The 22,652-nt window shown below is 43.2% G+C and overlaps 1 protein-coding gene across 7 annotated transcripts in view; it reads right to left on the bottom strand.

The window, feature by feature from the left end:
• LOC133344840 (RNA-binding motif, single-stranded-interacting protein 1-like) overlaps positions 1-22,652 on the bottom strand; it is a 282,596-nt gene that overhangs the window by 119,420 nt on the left and 140,524 nt on the right. Inside the window, exon 1 of one of the 7 annotated variants that reach the window (XM_061555076.1) lies at positions 7,024-7,320. The exons of the other annotated variants lie outside the window; for them this stretch is intronic. Coding sequence (XP_061411060.1) covers positions 7,024-7,119 — 96 coding nt within the window. The 5' untranslated portion in view covers positions 7,120-7,320. Of the gene's footprint in view, positions 1-7,023; positions 7,321-22,652 lie in introns of those variants that run through there. 7 annotated transcript variants of the gene reach the window in all.

Here is a 22,652-nt window from a genome sequence, read left to right as displayed (position 1 = left end):
GTGACCCAATCCTGTCCAGGGTACGTGCTCGGTTTCTGCCTTTACGGCTCCACTACTGCACACTGCCAAATTGCATGCACGTTCATAGGTAACACCCTTTTCTGTGTGCTTCCAATTAGTGTTTTTTTTTGGTTTGCTGGCAAATCACTACGATGCGGCTCAGTGGTCTAATAGACACTTGCTTGTGTTTGATATCAGCATTGACCAATTTGAGCCTCTGGTTTGGCCCCGCTGATAATGTGTTACGGGAGGATTGTCAATAAACCTACCATCCTCTGCGAGGACATTAGACCCTCCACTCGGATTCCGTAGAGGTATGACACTCTGTTCAAGCGGAGGTCATCATGTGCTGGTATTCCAGCCAAATATGCCAATAAAATTAGCCCGGCTGCAACGTCCTCTTCCCTCACCTGCCGAGAGAAGACGCCTTTCTAAGAAACGACGCTGGGTGGATTGTTGCATCACAGGATGATGAGAAACAGTGATGGCTCGGGGTGGCCTTCATCCAGCAGTGGATTGTTCATAGCTGATGGTAATAAAAAAAACCTTAAGGACAATTCCCTGCATAAACTATTCTCCAATCTTCACAACAATTTGCACTGGCTATGAAATAATTTATAGCAACTGTGGGTGAGGTTAAATCACTTTGGGAAAAGGTGAAAAAAGTAATGCTGAAATATTGTAATTCAATTTTAATTAAATGAATATTTTAGCACATTGAAAAGGTATCTATGCTTTGGCATTTTCACACTTTAACGACCACGGGGAGGGAGACATGCACACTCCAAATATACAGGCATCAGGGTCGGCATCGAACCCACGACCTTCTGTATACCAAGGGAGGAAGTTAACATCTCACCACCGTTATGGAGGAGTGGTGGTGGAGTGCTTATCGCACTGTTCTATAAACCCAGTGACTTGAGTTTGACTCAGAGCCAAGACGAATATCAGTGGTGAGTGATATCTGAACCGGTTGTGGACCTCCATTCACTAATATGTACTGAATAGTACGGTGAAGTCGGGTCAAAGAACCACCATGACCAACATGACATGTGGAGGCCTTCATCCAGCAGTTGATTGACTAAGGGCGATACATTTGTATTGAGTGATAAACACAAATTTCAACTTTACATTCAAGCTGAAGTTAAGAAACGCCGTATTCTTCCATGGCGTTTTGGACAAAAAAATAATCAGAGCCAGCCGCAAAGTCAAGTAAAGTGCGCTCAGTGACATTAACAACAAAGGCAACGATAGCATTTAAATAAAGTTTTAGATCGCATATGGTGTACCCAGAGCCCCGCTCATTTCAGGGAAACAGCTGTGGACGTTTTATGGATCAATAGGCAGACAGTGTTCGAGGAGACGAGGATACCGCACTGGGTACGTAACCTTGTGGCTGTTCTGGAGAGAGAGAACCTGGCACAAATGAACAAATGAGTTTAACTGCTCGCTGAGTGTCTGCCAGAATATGTATTCTATTCCCACAGCTCAATACTGGCCGCTTGGTCCAGCTGTTTGTGCACTTAACAAAAAAAACCCCAACATAAATGGTTACAACTATTGCGCTGCTCGATGTGCAGAGCTTGTCAAGAGTGTGTGGCCGATATCGACTTAATGCACGTGTATATACACACACCCATAAGAAATCAAGCGTCTCTAAATGTCAGCATTTTGTTTAAAAATGTGAACGTGTACACAACAATGCAAGAACACGGTGTACAGAAGAAGAAGAAAAAAAATCAACTCTGCGCTTCGAAAAAAAAAGAAATTCCTCACATCTCCGGCCCGGCCCCTTGCCATTAATACAGCCGCACATGCCGCACCCACCCCACACACACCCCCCCTATTCACATCTCCGACAGAGGCGGCTCAAATGGCCAGCTTCATTACGCGCACTGAGCGGCACGGGGAAAAGCCTGCGTTTCCCCGGCTCTCGTGTAATTAAACCCCGCCAGCCCCGGAGCTGGCTCAGCATCCAAGGGAGCCATCAATATCGGGGCGCGCGTGAGGGTGCGCCACTGCCGTGTAATATCAGCCAGACACCAACTTATTGCAAGGCTCAACGCAAGCCACGTTTGACCGGGCGCAGGCGTATGGCGGGGGTTTGCGTGCACCACACGCTGCACTCGAAGGCCAAACAAACAAAAAAAAAGAGCCGGAGCCATTGCGTTCGAAGCAACGTTTCGGCAGTGAGCAGGGATGAGCTCAAATGACATCTGCGCCACGGGGCTTGCCACGTCACTGCCGTAGAAACGGCACTGTACATCGTAAGATCAAATTATATCGCCAATTCCCGCGGCTCATCCATCAATGCTCGGAGTGCATTCGCCGCGATTGCAGAGGCCAAATATGCTTCGTATGGCGGGGAATTGATTAGCAATGTTGCTATGCTCGTGTCGAGGTGGCGAGTGGATGAGCCTGTGGACGGTTTCAGGAGTATCTTGGTGGCCGGAGAATGGTTACAGCGGGCAGTATTATGCCATTGTGCTTTTGCTGTAAGTCACAAACACACAGGTGTGCCACATCTTGGAACTGTGTTTAATTAGACAGACACATTGTTTTGAGCTCTCGGTGTGGTTTTTAATTTGAGGTACACATTGGTGCGTTTAGTAGAAATTGTTTTTCTGTGATAAATGTATGTACACAATCATGTGACAGCAAATGGAGCACTGAAAAGTTTGCATCATGCTGTACAATACTTTAAACGTATAACGTATTCCATTGCTATAAGAAATATGTTAGAGCACAATGCCGTTTCATTTCTATTTTAAAGCACAATGCAGTTTCATTTCAGTAAAAAAAATCCACGTATAATTTAAAGTTGGCCATAACCCAACCAAAGCAAGTTGCATGCTGTCGAATTTTTTATTACTGAAACAAGCTAGGGCATGACTACAATACGTCAGGTTATAACTGCAATCTGTAATAAAAAATTTAGCTCACGGCTCTCTTTCACGTTACAATATCAGAGGACAACCTCATTAACTTGATGCCATAAATGAAGAAATACAATGTTTCATCTCCCAGAACTGTCGAATAGCATGCTTGGGGAGGTAAAAAATAAAAAAATATATATAGCTCAAAATGAACAATAAGTTTCCGCAATCCACGTATGCCGAAGGCACTGCGCCCAACCTTTTTAAACCAATTAATATTATATACACGATGTGCCTATGTTGTATAAAACAGTTATAAAGGCAGAAAAATTTGCCTCTGCTGGCAGTACACTACCACTGACAATATAATGCATTATCGTCAGCATGAAAGCGGGTAATTACGTTTTCTAGCAGCAATATTTAAATACACACAAAGTGATATTTTAATTTAACTCCTAATGCTCCATTACGGTGACAGAATGGCATAATGCTTGGCGTTCCCGCAGTTTATTCCTTATTTGTATTGTCACTTACGAGCGTGGTGTTGATGAAAAGCATCCATGTTAACGTGCTCTCATCTCAGCCAGCTCCAGAGGAGAGGGCCGTAACGTGGTGATGTTCACCCCGCACCTCCTAGCAGATTAAAAACTAATGTCTAGATTGAAAACGGATTCCTTTTTAGCTGCTTTCTGTGTTTTCGTTTGGCTACGTACGGTTCAACGTGTACACCACGTACATAGCATGACACAACTACAGTATGTCACGGAAAAGACGGAGGGGCTTTTTTATTTATTTCTGGAGTAATTAAGGAGGTGCTGATCTCTGGTATGTAAACGAGACCTTGTCACAGTGACACCCGTCTATCTCCTAATCCGCTTTGATCCTCAAACCACATTGCTAACATAACACGCAGATTAGCCGGCAGATTAGTCGGTGTGTGTGTGTGCCAGAGACCCCGAACCGCAACCCCAAAGTATCCACGGCTGCGACAGTACGCACGGTTCCCAGAAAGTGGGAAGAGGGCACTTAGATTTCATTTTGTGCCGCGCCGGTGACGGCAAGATTAGCGATGTTAGATAAATGGTCACCTCATGATGTTCCTGAAAGCGGGAGAAAGCGGGCTGTGAGAAAATAAAATAATTACCTAAACGGAACACTTGGAACATTAACTAAAGCGAAAGAATGTTTGGAGAGCTGAAGGTTTCACTCTGCCTAATCAGTTAATTCGTGCAACTTAATGACCTTGTGTAATGGCGTTGATGTGCTCTCCTTGGGCTAATTCCACTTGGGTTAGTCTGTATGCTGTGATACAGGTTATTTTTGTTGTTGTTACGTAACTCCCCTCTGTACATTATATTACGTTTAAATAAATGTTGGTGGTGTACTCAGTTACCTGAATTCAATTCCTGGCCGTGGCTAACATCAGTGTGAGGTGGTGTCTGAATTGCGGGCCCCCCCTTTACCAACCCGAAATGATCAAACAACCCCCATTACCAACACATCGTCGGGGGTGGGGGGGGGGGGGGCTACATCAGGCGATGATTTGACAAATGGCTCAAAAGTATACATATATTAATTATTGTAGTTGGAGAGGAAGGGCAATTTTCAAACCAATACATGTTTATTGTTGAAGCCAACTATACGCACACGCACGGTCCTCTTTAGTTGAAAGAATCACATTTGAAGACTATCAAAGCATAAGATGGTATTTGAGTGCACATGCAAGTTGAATATCTAATTTGTTATTGCATACCCGAGAGGCCAGTGCTATTAGCAAGCCCCTATTAAGGTTTGCACGGCAAATGAGGGTGTGTTGTTGCTATCGCCACACCACGTAAGGTACTCATTTTAGACTGAGTTGATCTAAGGAAGGTCCAGGTCAAGTTCAAATACAATTGGCCAAGAATGATGTACATTAAAGCCAGGAATTAGACCTGGGTTACCAGGCTCATGCACACATTCACAGAAATGACTCTGCCCGCCCACTACCCCATATGGCCGTATAGATTGCTGGGGCAAGTGCTGTTAGCGAGTAGCTATCAAAGCCGGCATGAAATATGATGGGGTGGCGTGGCCAACATCACTCCTGGCCATGTGTGTCTCCCCCAGTGTTAATGTTCACACACCACATCGAGGCTGGGTCAACCTACAAGAAGCCCAGGACAGATGATGATGATGATGATGCCACCGATGATAGTCATGGTCAGTAATGGATCTCAAGTCACTTGTTTCATAGCACGGCGAGCTGATCACTGCACCACCACTCCCCATGCTACACACAAACACACTAAGACTCAATTCAAATAAAATGCATACACTCGATTATATATTAAGTGCAAAAAATGCATTTTAAATGGACCGTTAATGCACTAAAATTGATTATCTCTTTGCTCGTTTAAATGTAACATAAAGCCAATTTCTTCATGCCCGCCGATGCCACAAGTGGAGCTGAACCTAACCACGACGGTGCTTCTCAACCGTCGAGGCGACAGGAACTAGCGTCAAAAAAACACTCAAGTCTCTTCCCCCACCCTCCACCCTCCACCACAGCCCCAACTCACCCCACTGGCTAGCAACCGTCATATATCAAGCTACAAACTCCGTGTTATGAATTGCGGACATAACTCTGGGCTCGCCTTTCAGCGGAGGAATGCGCGACAGACACATCCAAGCGGAACAGCACCAGATACTGGGCGCTTGTTGTGCATTAGCGTGACAAACAGCCCGAACAGAGGTTTCTTTCGCTCGCGTTACAAAGTGCAGAGTACAATTCCCCGCTGTTTTCGTTGACATGTTCGAGCATCAGCGCATTGCATTCTGTTTGTCTGTCCGCCTGTTAGCGAGCGCGCGGGATTTACCTGTGCGCGGTCAGCCACCCGCCAACTCGCCAGGAACAAGCAACGAAAATGTGCGGTGGTCGTCATTTCTTTAATACTTTGGATGTGCGTGTGCAGGTGTCAATACGTGTTTTATACACTGCATATATACACACACAGAAATGACGGGCAGCTAAAAATATTGTTTGTGAGCGTATATATCGCGCTGCGAATAATGTTTTTGCCTGTCTAATATTCAACGGATGTCTTGAATGAATTATCTCGCTTATAACAATTGTAATAAAATATGCGCTGACAGTAAATAGAAATGTTAACTGTAACAATGCGACCGAGCTTATCCAGCATGTGAAGACACAGACTTGACAATGTTTAAACAAGGAATCATTTACTTGGCAATATTCTTGGGAAGGAATAACACAGTCTATAGAACCTTGTTATTCTTTAACATTGAATGATCACCATTTAGTAATGATCTTATACAAATGGCGTACAATAATATCAATGACGTGTCTTCCCCAAAAAATATAAATGTTTGCGTATACATTTCAACTTGGTTTGACCGCAATCATACATTATACATAAATATGTATCATAGCGCATGGATGGCATTTGTTTTGCATGTACAATATCAGCTTGGGATTGATAAAAAAATAATACACAGCTTGGAAAACTAAATCCCAGAAGGTCATCAGACCAACAAAACATCTAAGACCAACGTAACAATTAGAAACCATGACTCCTGTACTGAGGAGCTGCATAAGCATCATCACCCCGACCATCTCCACGTGGAGGCAGCCGACACCCCGAAAATCACACTGACACTGATGTGCCTCCCCTTCCCAATCGACACCAGTGCAGGACCCTTTTCTTACATCGGGCAATGATCGACAAATTAAGTTACACGTGGTTTCAAGCCCGTGGAATTCTTCCACTGTCCGTAGCGATGCCACCGACTCAATGCTGGGCGGCAACGGAGAGCGCAACGGCGGACAGATGCGCACGTAATTATCACACGACGTACTTGGGGCGAATGTTCCCAAGCGTGCCAACACAGTTCACGTACCTGTAAGGGTTAGATCGTCAGTTAACAATGCTCACTCTAATGCACCGGACGACTTTCCTGCAACGTAAGAAACCAACTGCACAGTTGTCAACAAAATATATTGCAGCAGCGACTGCAGCAGGAGCTGCAACAGCAGCCCCGCGACCAACGACCGAGCAGCTGGTCCATCTCCAAACATTCCATCACTTTCTTCCTAAGAATAGCCACTCTGCTGAACGCACGAGCCAGCCTTGCGTTTTTACTGCACCTTGGCGGAGAGGCACGACGGGTAGTAGTAGGCGGTGTACTGGGGGAACATTGGTTGCTGCTCCAAGCGCTTTCCCATGAAGTCGGCGGGACACATTTGGCGGTCTCCCGCTTGTGGGAACTAATCGCCTCGGCCGGAGCTCTGGAAAGAAACGCTCGCTCGTCGTTCGTGGAATACAGCGGCGTGGGTCGGCTGCTGTCACACGCGCGCACGTGTACGCGTGCGGCTCTATCTGTCTGGCTTGTGTCGTCTCTCACTCACACGCGCGCGCGCGCTCGCTCTAGCCCAATTTGGCTCTCTGCTGCCACGCCTGCTTGAGCGCGGGCAGACGAGGATAGGCTGCGATCGGTAGCTTTGCGGGAACTTCCTCGATTTCCGCACCCTCCCCTCGCAGCGTCCACTCCGGCTAACGCAGCACAACACACGCGCACGCCAGCGTGTGCGTGCAATCCCCAGTGCCCCCTCTGCTGTTCCGTTACAACCGAGTTATAATGAAGCGAGCCCGCCGGCTGCAAGTGCAGCTGATGCCCGCGTTGTGAGTGAAGCAAAAGGAGATGGCCCAATGTCAAACAACGAGCTCGTGCTCCCACTAACAAGCCTGATCACCGCTGATTGAGCGGCTATCGAATAGCCACAGGAGCTCAGCTACAACGGTCAGGAGCACTGCTCTAATTAAATTAATGCCCCTAAAGGAGCCCCGACTCGTACACTGTAGACTAAAAAAAATTAAGTGGAATGGCGTACAGCAATATAGAACTTATGCTTGCCCTGTGCATAAAATAAAGTTGTTGTTTTTTAAGCATAAAACTCGATTTTTTTTCTCTCTTCCCTTTGGCTCAAAGGTCAAAGAGTTCACGTTTCCAAAAGAGGCCGCATCTTGCGTGGTGCCCTCAAGTTGACACTGGCACAGAGATTGGACAAGGGGTGGGTCTGATCACTTATGTGGCTTCTGGAGCTGCCTGTTCATCTGCAGCAGGGAAATGCTGCAGTCGGAGAGCGGAGGAATAGGACAAGTCAACTGGATCATTTGATGCTGTACTCTTCGACAGTTCTGGCAAAACCCTGGCTGAGTGTTGTTGGCTTTTGCACATAATGGAATTTTTTAATAAGTGCCAGTAACAGCAATTTCCTCATTAGGATAAATTATAAGCCACAGCCCACGTCAGTTGCTGGATGGTATGTAAATATGGCGTGTAAAAGTAAAGCTGCCAAAATGTAGTGAGTGAAAAAAATTCCATACTTGAAAAATCCTGCATAAATTATACTGTGACAATTTAATGAACCACTAAGATTAATCATTCGCTAATGCATGTGCTAAATCTGACAACACTAGAAATGTCATATTTTCTCAAAAGATTTATGATAGGGGGGAGTAGTGGCACAGTGGTTAACGCAGTGCGCTATGAACCACGACTAACATTGAGGGGAGATTCTAGCCGAACCAGTCCTGTGCATCCGTTCACCAACCTGCACTCACCATCATGGTGGAGAGAAGTTGAATTTACCCGTGACTGACACAGCATGGAGAGGTCTTCATCCAGCAGTGTATTGGCAAATGGCCATCAAGTATTATTATGTAGTATACTGCGAATACATAATAATATATAATACTTAATTATTCAACTGAAAATTGTACTTATTCCGAACATTTGTTTTTATGGAGCGATTACATAAAAGAATTAGTGAATTGAAGTTGAAAAGTTTCTAAATTGAAAACTAGAGAATCAAGCGTAAACCTGTGTTAAAGTGTAATACCCTGCTTTCATGAACCCTTTTTGACTGATCTTCATCTATAAACCATGCTCCTCTGAAGGGAAAAAGACCATTATGGCATTGTCATTAGCAAACACCGCCTTTCGTCCTGAAAAATATATAAGCTAATGTTTAAGCAAGGGAAATGACCCATATTCATGCTAGACTTTCATTTTTTTTACTGCTATATCATAAACCGGTACATTATGGCGAGTTAATTTTATACATGCAAAGATAAGCTCAACAAAGACAAAGATTATATGTGAAGTCAATGAGAGTAGTGTGTCTAGACTTTTATCGACTGAGCCAAAAGTAAATCAATGTTAAATTGCGCCGAAACAATTAGCAAATACTTTCCTTTTCATATTCTACATCCTCAGTATACGCGGAGCGTTCAAGAGTATGAAGTTAATTGTTGTTTACGCAGCACACACACACACACTTTCACGGACATCTGCAAAATTTCACAGGTGCAATTTAAATTCTAAATTCTGCCGTGTGCCCCATTTCAGTGCGGAATATATTTATCACGCTTGTTTACAGGAAAGGCCTCGCTGACTCTCAAGACTCTCTCTTGGTGAGGAGATGCTGCCAAGTCTCTGCAGGAAGGGGGGGGGGGCGATGTTGCTCCGTGTATTCCCAATTGAGTAATTTGCGGGCAAAATTTTCAGCATTGGCGATGCACATTGCGCGCTTTATTTCTTTTTAGCTTTGTGAAGAAGCCGAGATCCTCAAGAAAAAAAACATTCAAAACTGAGGCAGGGCGTACAAAAAAACCCTCCCCACTGAAAGACATCCCGAGTCAAGAATCGAACATGGGTCCTCCTTGCTGTCAGGCACGAGTGTTACCACTGCACCACTCTGCCTAACCTCACCCCGCTCCGACCCCTTTCACCGACACACACAGACCGGCATGGTGAAGTACAGTGAAGACAGCTCCCCATGACTCACACGGCATGGGGATGCCTTCATCCAGCAGTGGATTGACAAAGCGCTGTAAATTATCATTCTTATTATGCTTGACACCAAAATGTGGATAAATGCAGGGTTACTATTATGGAATGCGTGGAATTTGTGCCGTATGCTACGGCAACCGATTTAACAAACTCCACATCGATTCGTTCCACATCTGATTTGCATTGAAACTCACCATTTATTAATGGCGTTTTATGTCATGCAAAGCAATTGCATGTGCGGGATGGTAATGCAGATATTTTAACATTTTACTTACTGTTTCATTTACATCTTTCCCGGGACCAAGAATACTAATTTCTGCTTTCATGTTGCGGTTCATGAGATAATGGTAAACATTTGTCACAACAGTCCGACACTAATCAGGCTCAGAGAACAGAGAAAAAAAGGGGAGCTATTGAACCTGGGACCATGCTCCTGCAATAATAATAAAACATTGTCACAAGTGCCGCACGATTGTGCAAGGCAGTCACATGAGGCCCCTGCTATCTCGGGAAGAGTCTGGAAAGGATGGGTCCTGCCGGGAACTGGCACTGATGGATGAGATGCTTTGTTATGCTGGGACTTGCACTAAGAGCGAATTTTCAGCATTCGCTTAAACACTCACCTATGAGCGCATCGGCGCACGCGTGTGCAACGCGCGCGCGCACGCTTTGCACACGCGAATCTTTGCAATGACAAAAAAAACATTTGTTGCCACGTCTTCGCGAAAATAAAATTCAAATAAAACCTGCACCCCCATTGGTTGCATTGCACTGTGCAGACATGCATGCAACACACGCATTATTTACGGCTTATGACGGAACATGCAAACGTGGATTTGTGGCATTGTATTAAACTGCAGCAGCGTGTTACAATATATCTAAACCAAACATTAAAAATACGGTCGGAAGCACGTCGTAACACGGCTATTTGTTTTCTGAAATGGTCTAAACAGAAAAACTAAAATGTATTAGTGGACCTAACAATTCGAAATGAAAGTTCTTTTACTTCCTAATGCATATAAATAGTAGGGTAACGAGGCTGCTGGATTGAGGAGGGAAAATAATAACGTAAAAAATATATATTCTAGTTTGAAGCTCCTTCTGGGAGGCTGTAAAACATGTAGTCTGACAGCAGAAATAGCTAATTAAATACAGTCACAGCCCCCCCTTTTGAACGTACCGTGCAGCCTTGCCTTCCAATTACCCAGGCTGCCTTATGTTTCTCCATCTTGACCCGGTCCCCTGGGCACAGGATTAAAGTGGCTCGCTGGAGGAAGACGTTCATTTCTGTAGTTTTGCAGCCGCTTCCGGGGCAACAGCCACTTTAGGTAGCCCGGCCCAGCGCATAAGCACCTTCTTTATTATTACAATGAAACGCAAGGCCATTTCCCCTTATATTGTGTCAAAACACCGCGTACTCGTATCGCCTGATGATGCACAATCGCGGCGGGGCAATGCACAATGAGGGAGAGGCGAGGAAACAATTGGATGCAAACACACATATATCTAGAGATATACACGAAGATATCATTATATATATAGACGTATAGGCAGACACAAATATGATTCTGACGTGTATCTGATGTGGCTCAGTACACACACATATCACTCTACTCCCCGCTGACATGCTCTCTGCTCCAGTAACCGAGGCCTTCGTTCTAAACCCTCCCCAGCCTCTGCTCAATCTAAGGTCGCTCCTTCGCTGCTGCTGCTGCCTCTATATTCTAAAATTCCACACCCCCCCCCCGGCCATCCATGTTGTTGACTCACTGGCCCCCGTTCAAGTCTCGGCTTAATATATTTCCCTTCAGAAAATGACTGATCGCTATAATAAACATGTATATGGATGTGCATTAGAACTTTTGTAATCAGTCAATGAGGTTTATTCATAAACAAAACCATTTAATCGACTACTTTTTTATGATTGATTAATTGGGTCTCTTTAAAAATTATGGACACTCCGATTTACTTCAAACTGAAGGTGGGAAACCCCTGCGATCCATGCCCGAAGTTTCACAGGTGCTAAAGCTGATTATGTCACCAAAACCTACCCATCACCTACCATTCAACACCCCACGTGGCAATAGCGGTGATACATTTCCCCCCAACTATTTCAATGTAATCCGATAAGTCTAGTCATCGAACCAATAAATGGTGGAGTAATCTATCAGTTAAATGTACACATTCTATCCGTTTCCGAAAGTGCTCTACGATGTGTATGGCCTACTTTCTGTACAGTTTCTTGATATGCAGTTGCATTTTGACACGATATAGATGCAAATTTTTATTATTAATTATACGATATGCCAATCACCCACTAACCCATTCCTTTGTCCAGTCATTCGTTCAGGTGTTGGTTCATTTCGACGTGTAGCAGAACATGCACCGCTTCATCTGTCCTCTCATTCATTCGGCAATTCGTTTTGAACCAAGCAGATATAAAATACAAAAGCAACTGGAGTAAAAATAATTTTAACAAAAATCAATCTCAAGTAATAGAGAAGAGATACGGTGGGTCTTTAGTCTATATCTGAAACCATGGAGAAAGGATCCGGCAAACTCAACATCAGGTGGAAGGCTATTCCAAACTGTTGTGGGAGCAGCATATCAGAGGCGCGGCTTCCTGTCATTCAGAGATTGATAAGAGATTAATAGAGAAGGGAGTTTTTGCTGTGGTGTTGAAGCTGGAGGGAGAGTGGAGGGAAATTGAAAAAAAAAGAAAAAAATAATGTGCAGACTCAGTTCTGCTTAACTATGATGTATTTTACATGTTTCTGTAATGCTAAGGTGCAATACCTTTGCGTAAAAATACAGCATTGCCTTAAATGGTATGGGAAAAGTAAAAATTTCACATTAAAATGTTGTACAATGTGTTTTCATCGTAACGACTTCACAAATTCGGAATTCACATCGGTTGCTGTACTCTTGGAGACAGAATTCCCCAAAGTGTTCACAACAAGCCTAATTGAAATTTGTGAAGCAGAAAAAGGCCAAAATTTTCCAATTCACGATGCCTTTTTTTTAACTACTGCCATCAATTTATTCGGCCAGAGTGCACGCGAAACACTATTACAGCTGACAAACTACGACCTAACAATTCTACGGTATAATTTCAGCTCCAATAGTTGTGATGACCGATCAATCAATCAATTCAATATTATGAACCTCCAATTGTCTTTCAAAAGCCACTGGCAATACGGGGCCCTATTAATGATGGTTTGGAATTCCAGGAGGAATTCTTGACATGCGTTCCCGAAGCAAGTGAAGGGCACGTGTGCTATTGATGTAGGGAATCATCCTGTGTATTCAAACACAGAGACACCTTTATTGAATCATGTTTACCTCTGGGAGTACCTCCGCTTGCACAATTGTAAGCATCAGGCGAATTCACGAAGCTGTTGTGAATTTCCTTTGCCCCAAGTCAAACGCACCGCTGTCAGTCTTTGTGGCGAGCAAATGTATGCGCTGCCTGCTAAGTGCAACTGCACACTGGTTTTCCCATCAGTGAGACAAGTACAGTTATGCTATTACATAGGTCATTATACACAGCAAGTCACTTAATCTTGATGCCTTATTCCCCTTTTATGTGATTTACCCTAAAGATCCACTGCAGTCAAGTTTGACGTCACGGCAAAATAAAAAGACTCCTATCTCCCCATGCATCCCCAGCCACTCATCCCCTCCTTTCGCACGATGAAATTATGCGAATGAATGAAAGCACACGGGACAGCTTCGTGATTTCAAACTTAAATTGTAGGTGTTCAAAACCAGAGTGGTCTCATAGATTATACAACACGGCCAGACAGCTTGGGTGTTATTTATTATTTGTCGGCGCTGCCTTGAACTGATCACTTAATGGAACGCTACCGCATTTATAGTTTAGCACAGTGAGAGAGAATTTGATTCTGAACGAGAAGAATGCATTGTGCGTGCGGGGGTCACCTGAGAATACCAATTTATCCACGTCCACCGGGTGAAGTGACAAATGCTCAGAAAATACAATATCAGAAAACGCACGGCGTAAGATTTCCACTGACGCCCCTGGTGTTGCCGCTCTCAAATCACACGAGGCGCTTGTGTTCGCGCTTTGCATTCATAGCGACGGTACAATTGAAAGAGAGAGAGAGAGGAGAAAAAATGTTACCGCAAAAAAAAATCCCTCCAACACAATTCATGAATATACTGAATAATTTAACCACAATTCCAAAAAAGAAACGAGGATTTTTTTTAGGTCACCCAGAGCTGCCAGCATAAACATGTGCAGTTTAGAGCCAGAGTATTTGGTTAGGGCATAGTTTTAAATGTTTGCCGCGGCATTTCTTATGATAAGAAACAGACGTCTCGCCCAAGCAAGTGGGGTGCAGGGAGAAAGGGCATGGAGACCTCGTATGATCTGGCTGATGTTGGACTGTTCAGCTGCTTCATATAAACAATTAGGCTCCAGTTAATGCGCTCGCGATTTACGACGACCCCGGCTTACAGAATTACTACAGAAGCGCTCTTTATTGCCTGAGATGTGTGTTGTATTCCAAAGGGATGTTCTATACGGTCCTCTTAAGCAAGAATCAAAAAGACGTAAATGAGGCCCTTGAAGTAAGTGGATTCTCCGATGCCTTCTCATTCTTTAAGCATCACAATTGTCTGGGGAGTATAGCAATAGCTAAATGACACTGGCTATCACAAGGCGGAGGCTGCTTTTAAGATCTTGCTGCTAGGCAAAATGTTAATGAAATGTTAATACAGCCGTTTTATACACCCTTCAAACCTTTCTGACTGTTCAGCCTTGTACGCACTCTGGATATAACACAAGGAACAGAGAGCCCCAATGCCACCTTTTTAGGACACCTTAGAGTAATTGCTGTTAGCGAACACCTATTACAACCGACGTCAGAAACAACCAACATTTATCTACAGACCACAAGTGATGCGCATACTGCACTAGACAGAAACTCAATATCGGATGACTGCACATCTGGTATTTATAAATCAATGTAAGAGATATACATATTTCAATAATAATCATCATGATTATTCATTTACAGCTCTGTGGAAATCCACTGACAAAAGAAGACCACACCCATGCCATGTTGGCCACGGGTGTGGGTTGACTGTGCTTCGCCACGCTAATCAGTTTAGGTTGTGGGTGGGGGGCACCCAAGGTGTGGGGTACCTAAGGTGGGGTGCACCCAAGATTAGTTTAACACCTAGAAGGGTTTCGCGACCAATATTATCCACAATAGAGGTGTTTTAAGGGTTAGATCGCGTAAATATAAATGTGTCGTTAAACCCGCCACCAGCCAATGCAGCCAATTAGTAAGGTTTGTCACGTAAACAAAACATGCCAATTCGTTACTCGTACAGCACACCGGTGTGTTGGAGAGTAAACCCACAACATTTATAATTCGAGTACGACGTTTCGCCAGTAACTACAACTATCATCATCAGGCGACAGCCAGAGTTTAAATATCACTCGCCACTCATCTAAGCCATGGCTGGGAATTAAAATTTGGGTTTCAAGGTTCACAGCACTACTCCACCATATAGATGCCTAGAATTTGTATCAATTACCTCCATTGTACATATGGCCATGACTAGGATTTGGGTCAGAGATTTGATATTATGAGTGATTACTGCTCTTCATGTAATGGTGCATCAATTAATCAATAACAAAATATACCTTTTCATTCATTATAGGTGGATTAAATCATTCGTCAGATAATTGAATATACGATTTCTGCAATTGTTATGCGAGTGTCACATTGGGGCTAATGGGGGGGATAAAACTGTACAAAGAAATGAAAAGAGACAGTGAAATAAGACAATAGAGATTTGATTCTTGAGTTTAATTTGTCATCATTAGCCACGATCAATCCACCGATGGATAAAGGCTTCCTAAAGCTGTTGCCATCTCTCACAATCTCGCATAGCACCTACACCTTGCACTTACAGTGAGGGAAAATAGTATTTGATCCCCTGCTGATTTTGTACGTTTGCCCACTGACAAAGAAATTATCAGTCTATAATTTTAATGGTAGGTTTATTTGAAAAGTGAGAGACAGAATAACAACAACAAAATCCAGAAAAACGCATGTCAAAAATGTTATAAATTGATTTGCATTTTAATGAGGGAAATAAGTATTTGACCCCCTCTCAATCAGAAAGATTTCTGGCTCCCAGGTGTCTTTTATACAGGTGAGATTAGCAGCACACTCTTAAAGGGAGTGCTTTGTTACCTGTATAAAAGACACCTGTTCACAGAAGCAATCAATCAATCAAATTCCAAACTCTCCACCATGGCCAAGACCAAAGAGCTCTCCAAGGATGTCAGGGACAAGATTGTAGACCTACACAAGGCTGGAATGGGCTACAAGACCATCGCCAAGCAGCTTGGTGAGAAGGTGACAACAGTTGGTGCGATTATTCGCAAATGGAAGAAACACAAAAGAACTGTCAATCTCCCTCGGCCTGGGGCTTCATGCAAGATCTCACCTCGTGGAGTTGCAATGATCATGAGAACGGTGAGGAATCAGCCCAGAACTACACGGGAGGATCTTGTCAATGATCTCAAGGTAGCTGGGACCATAGTCACCAAGAAAACAGTTGGTAACACACTACGCCGTGAAGGACTGAAATCCTGCAGCGCCCACAAGGTCCCCCTGCTCAAGAAAGCACATATACATGCCCGTCTGAAGTTTTCCAATGAACATCTGAATGATTCAGAGGACAACTGGGTGAAAGTGTTGTGGTCAGATGAGACCAAAATGGAGCTCTTTGGCATCAACTCAACTCGCCGTGTTTGGAGGAGGAGGAATGCTGCCTATGACCCCAAGAACACCATCCCCACCGTCAAACATGGAGGTGGAAACATTATGCTTTGGGGGTGTTTTTCTGCTAAGGGGACAGGACAACTTCACCGCATCAAAGGGACGATGGACGGGGCCATGTACCATCAAATCTTGGGTGAGAACCTCCTTCCCTCAGCCAGGGCATTGAAAATGGGTCGTGGATGGGTATTCCAGCATGACAATGACCCAAAACACATGGCCAAGGCAACAAAGGAGTGGCTCAAGAAGAAGCACATTAAGGTCCTGGAGTGGCCTAGCCAGTCTCTAGACCTTAATCCCATAAAAAATCTGTGGAGGGAGCTGAAGGTTCGAGTTGCCAAACGTCAGCCTCGAAACCTTAATGACTTGGAGAAGATCTGCAAAGAGGAATGGGACAAAATCCCTCCTGAGATGTGTGCAAACCTGGTGGCCAACGACAAGAAACGTCTGACCTCTGTGATTGCCAACAAGGGTTTTGCCACCAAGTACTAAGTCATGTTTTGCAGAGGGGTCAAATACTTATTTCCCTCATTAAAATGCAAATCGATGTATTACATTCTTGACATGCGTTTTTCTGGATTTTGTTGTTGTTATTCTCTCTCACTGTTCAAATACACTTACCATTAAAATTATAGACTGATCATTTCTTTGTCAGTGGGCAAATGTACAAAATCAGCAGGGGATCAAATACTTTTTTCCCTCACTGTACATATAGAGCTTATTTCATTGCTCCATCTCGTCAGTCAACGTACTCGCGGATGCATTCTATTCCTTTGCAAGAATTAAATGGCCATCCCGGAATCGTGACAATTCAGTGAATCACTGCGGGGGTGAATCTATATGCCCGCTTACTTCCACGATGCTAAGACTAGTCATCAATGTACGTCGAATAATATGTAAACACACATCACATGTTTTCACGTAGGTGATTGTTGAAAGAAAAAAAAATCCTTTTCCACATTCATAAATTATAGAAGTCAAATACACATGACCCAGCAGACTGCACTTCCTGCATAAGGCCTGTGCTTATATAGCACTATCTCTACAAGGATTAAGCTGTCATTTATAATTAACTTGTGCGCAGCTGAGCCATTTGCCTGGCTGGAAATATCTCCGACTCGGAGACACTTTACAGGGGATTAAATACATAATATGTTTTTTTTTCTCTCTCTCCCTATACTTCTTTTAAGCCCGATTAAGCATTTCTCCGTGGGTATTCACAGGACTACGTGTTCCTTAAATATCGCGCTAATTTTTTGAGGACGCACAAGGATCTGAGAAATCGAGGTCTCAATGCCGCGTCCTGTCCGCCCTAACACCCCGTTGATTTAGTGCTCGGTAAGCACTTGTGCCCCCACCGTGTAAAATCACTTATTGGTGCGAAAATGCCATGCGGCTGGTAGTGACACTTGCGCATGACATCTGTTAAACATCAACTGCTAAGTAGATGCTAGGCGTACGCAGCCCTGCAGAGATGTTTTTCACAGTACCTTAATTATGGGCTACATTTAAGCATCTGTGAGCCGTAATTCTCGCTTCCACTTCTATCAATTTGCCATTACCAGCGATTTGTTAATTTCGCATTAAAAGTTAGGCTGTTTGCAGTTTAGCAACACGATGAGCACACTGCGTTGTGCCGGTTTGGAACGAACCGTTTGTATTTAAGGAACCAAGAGCCTTTTGTAATATTATCATCATTCAGAATACTAATAATGTTAAATAACACAACATTTTAACAGTCGTTGGACTATCATCCAAAATCATTGCTTAGATGGTGCAACATTACCATATCCTAGAGACGGCTGGTATCAGATGATCAATGCATGTGGATGTGACACAATGGAAGATCAACACACAATAGATCCACCAGGAGGCAAGGTAATGCATTGGGGAAATGTAAAAGAGGACTGCTGGCATAAGTTGTTCCAACAAACAAAAACACAACGCTCAGCGATATCTCAGCATTATACGAGCAGCGTACACATTTCTAAAACAATACATGCCTGGGAATATGTTTTAAGTATAAATGAACACTCTCACGCATGAGACAAATATATTATGATGTCTTGGACCGTGCCCAAATATAGTTTTTATTTTATTTAGCTGCAAATACCACACCACACATTTTAATGCAAAGCACACTACATGAGAAAACATTTGATTTCCAAAATAGCATCTCTCTTATAATGTGAACAACAAAAAATTGCATATTTCAGAAAACAAATACAGCAATGTGTACAGAGCATTGTTGTGCAATGTATATATATATATATTTTCATCTGTGAAATACTCGTTTCAGCACTGAGGAATCTTCCCATCGCAAAGTTTAACATTGCAATTTCCTCCCACGCTGAAAATTGCTAAGTGGACTTGCAGTCTTCTTAACTGCTCCCCAAATGTCATGATTAAACAACGATAAATGTACATGAGGTCCATATATGTCTACCCTGCCAAGGAATATATGACCCCGTATTTATGAGCTTTCGTCAATAAATTCAGCAGCAGAAAATTGGACTTTTAATGTTGAAATCGAAATGGCTCGAAAACGATGTAAATCATTAGTATGGAGAAGAAAGCTAATGTGTGCATTTTTTGTAAATGTACTAAACGCATTCATTCATATTTTAAATTAAATCTTTCTTTTCACCGTCATGATTTCCATGTTCCTATCTATGCATCAATAAATAAAGCTAGTGATTTAATAATGCAACTATCTTTTTTTCGTCACCATGTGCTCTAGAGTGTAAAATATCCCAATTTTTAACTAAAGACAAAAATAGACTCTGTCCGCCATTACACGCTTGGCCATACCACACACCAATGTGTCACCACAACAAAAATTATCGCTAACACTGAGTAGATTTTTGCACTTGTGCCGTATAAGGGCGCCGCAGTGGCGAGATGTTATCTCCCTCGTCTGCTACGCAGGAATTCGTGGATTCGATCCCGAGCCTGCCAACGCCTGTACTTGTGGAGTTCGCGTGTCCTCTCTCCCAGTTGTCGCGTGGATCTTTCTCCAGGTCCTCCGGTTTTGCTTTCCACATTTAGAAACATGCGTTTAGATTCTTTGGCTGTGACTATAAATCCCACAAATAATAGCAGTCATTTCTATCATGTGTGAAAAAGAGCTAAAAGCTCAGAGGGCTTTTCCTGGTAAATAAAATAGTTTAGTTGAGTATAGTTCAGTCCGATGCGTTACGGGGTTGTTTCATGTCTTATTTGTCACGGTGTCTGATGTTTCGCTCCGCGTGATAGGAGCTTATTCAGGAAGCGTGCGTTATGCACAGGTGCAAACCCTACAACGGAGATCAAAAAACGTGCGCACAGCAGCATCAAATGATGCGCGACAAGCCTCAAATTGACCTCCACAAACGCATAATTGCGAGCACATTCATCAAGCGAGCACGCGGATTGGGTCCTCGCACACCTTTAACCGTCTTTCGTTGCTCGTTTTTAAAGAGACAATAATACATTTCAATGCAAATTTTCCTCCTTAACCTCAATTTGGGCCTCCGAGCCGCAGAATCGGCAAAAGAAAAATGATCTCACCTTTCAATTCGTTACCTAATCGTCGTTTTCTCCAGTTCGCTCAAAAATTGCGCAAAAATCAGGATATGTATTTGTCTTCTTGTTGGAAGTCAGAATTTCCACTTGTGCATTGTGCTCGGCTGCTTGGATTTTCTGTCTCCAAGTGCTTCTATTCTGTGCCTATTCTCGAGTCACAGCCACTGTCCTCACAATTCGTTCCACCGAATCCTCCCCTCTCACCCTTGGTCTCCCTCTCCTCCTTCTGCCTTGCACTGGAAGCATCTCCATAGCACTACGAATTGCACCTTCTTTGTCTCTTCTCAACACGTGCCCAAACCATGTACGCCTTGCTTCTCTTACATTCTTGAGAATAAGTCACGCCCGTTCATGGCTTTAACTTCTCAATTCCATCTACTTTCCCTTTGAGATATTCCCAAGAGCCACCACAGCATTCTCATCTCTGCACTTTCAAGCAATCTGCCTTTTTTATTCGTCGATGCCCACGTCTCTGGCCCACATAACAGCACTGGTCGTATCACTTTGCTATACATTTCCAGGACATTTCTAAACAGATTTATATTATATGTGTGGATTTACCTGCTGGGTATCTTGAGAACTAAACAGTTGACGTGGGCCGCGGTGTTTTTATACCTTTGAAGGCCTCGTGGGTCTTTTAATTAGGCAAACTTTGGAATGACATTGTTAATAGTACAGATGACCTTTAAAACGTAATGTCAGCCACATTTCATATGGGACATGCAGAACAAACTCGTAGTCCTAGGCTTAAGGCAATTACAGAGAACCCTAATAATGACTAGATAAAACAACACGTTATTTGGTTATGCTTCGTTGGCAGTGGTGCACGAGGGGCATTACTGTAACAACAAAGAACTCAGCACACTCGTCAACAACACTGCCATAAAAGGGCCATTGCTTGATACGTCGCCGATTATATATGTTTTCTTTTAAGGCAGTGTTATTGGATAAAAAAAGAATAGACTAATTAAAAGTAATGGCAGGTCTTTTTTATGCCATTGCCAACAAGGGAGATCTAAATCCTTCGGCCGACTGACCTTCACATTTAAATGATAATTAAAAAAAATGTGTGATACTGCATCAGCAGTGGTGCAGATGCACAAACATCAAAAGCTATGGAGATTGGCCATTGCCAGAAATGTCACCTACTATATATATTTTCTTCATGGTGGTTTTATTGAGGAATCTGTGGAATCTTTATTCACGTATAAGTTCACTGAAGAAGCAGCAACTACATAAAGAGGATGCACGTGGGTTCTAATAACCCAAAATGTATCCTATATTTAAAAACTTCCAACACACGATACAAAAAAAACCTAATTTTATGGGCCATAGACAACAAATTGTTGTTAAATTAACTCAGGCCGCTGGGATAATAGTGCAGTACATTAAACACTACACACTCTATGCACAACGCTTCCGTAGAGTAGTATAGACTGTTGGGTCAAGTGTTGTTAGCGAGCGCCTATTAAGGCTATTGCAGTGCACTTACGGGTGGTGTGACCAGAACCACGCCCAACCACCCTTGTCTACAACAGCGCTGATTTTAAACAACACGCCAGGTACTCATTTGAGGATGAGTTCCACCTAGAGGAGACCCAGGACTGGTTTAAATATCACTCACCACTGATGTTAGTCGTGGCCGGAAATTGAACTCACGTCACTGGGTTCATACCGCGGTGGAATAACCGCACCCACCCTCGTCCCCCTTGTCTACATAATAGGACAGGATAGTGAACCACACATAACACATTTTCACTTAAAACTTTCGTGACTGCAGGAATTCATATTCTTTGGTTCTTTCGGTAAAGACACGTAGATAGAAGAAAATAATAAAAAATAAAGTGATAAAAAATAAAAATAATAATACTGTAGCCTGGTTATTAATCGAAGTGTACTGGCAGTCTATAATGTAGATTGTAGCCTGGTTCTTAAGTTTGGTGAGTGTACAGGCAGTCTATTATGTAGACTGCAGCAATAGTTATTAAGCCGGGTGAGTGTACTGGCAGTCTATAATGTAGACAACCTCGGTGGGCGCACTAGCAGTCTATAATGTAGACTGTAGCCTGGTTCTCGAAACGTCGTGACTTTTACTTTTCAGGCTACAGTCTACATTATAGACTGCCAGTACACTCACCGAGGTTAAGAACCAGGCTACAGTCTACATTTTAGACTGCCAGGACACTCACTCCGATTAAGAACCAGGCTACAGTCTACATTATAGACTGCCAGTACACTCACTCCGATTAAGAAGCAGGCTACAGTATTCTTTTTTCTTTTTTAATTATTTTTTTTCACTTTTTTTATTCTATCTACGTGACTTTACCGAAATAACCAAAGAACACACACAGAACAACTTAATGATGATGAGTCACGAACAATAGTTCTTTATTTGTATTCCATTTTGAATGTTACCTGGCTTATACTCCATTGAGGTAAGTAGATATCCCTAATTTATACCAGGTGAGAGGCTATTCAGACAAGTCTCTTTTTAAAGCGAGACGTTACATACAAAAGAACATAAAACAATTTC

The sequence above is a fragment of the Lethenteron reissneri genome, chromosome 20 (assembly GCF_015708825.2).
Source record: "Lethenteron reissneri isolate LAM-NWPU_2019-01 chromosome 20, ASM1570882v1, whole genome shotgun sequence".
Classification (NCBI taxonomy): domain Eukaryota; kingdom Metazoa; phylum Chordata; class Hyperoartia; order Petromyzontiformes; family Petromyzontidae; genus Lethenteron; species Lethenteron reissneri.
Note: the sequence above shows the minus strand (reverse complement) of the source record. Positions and strands in the feature narration are given on the sequence as shown.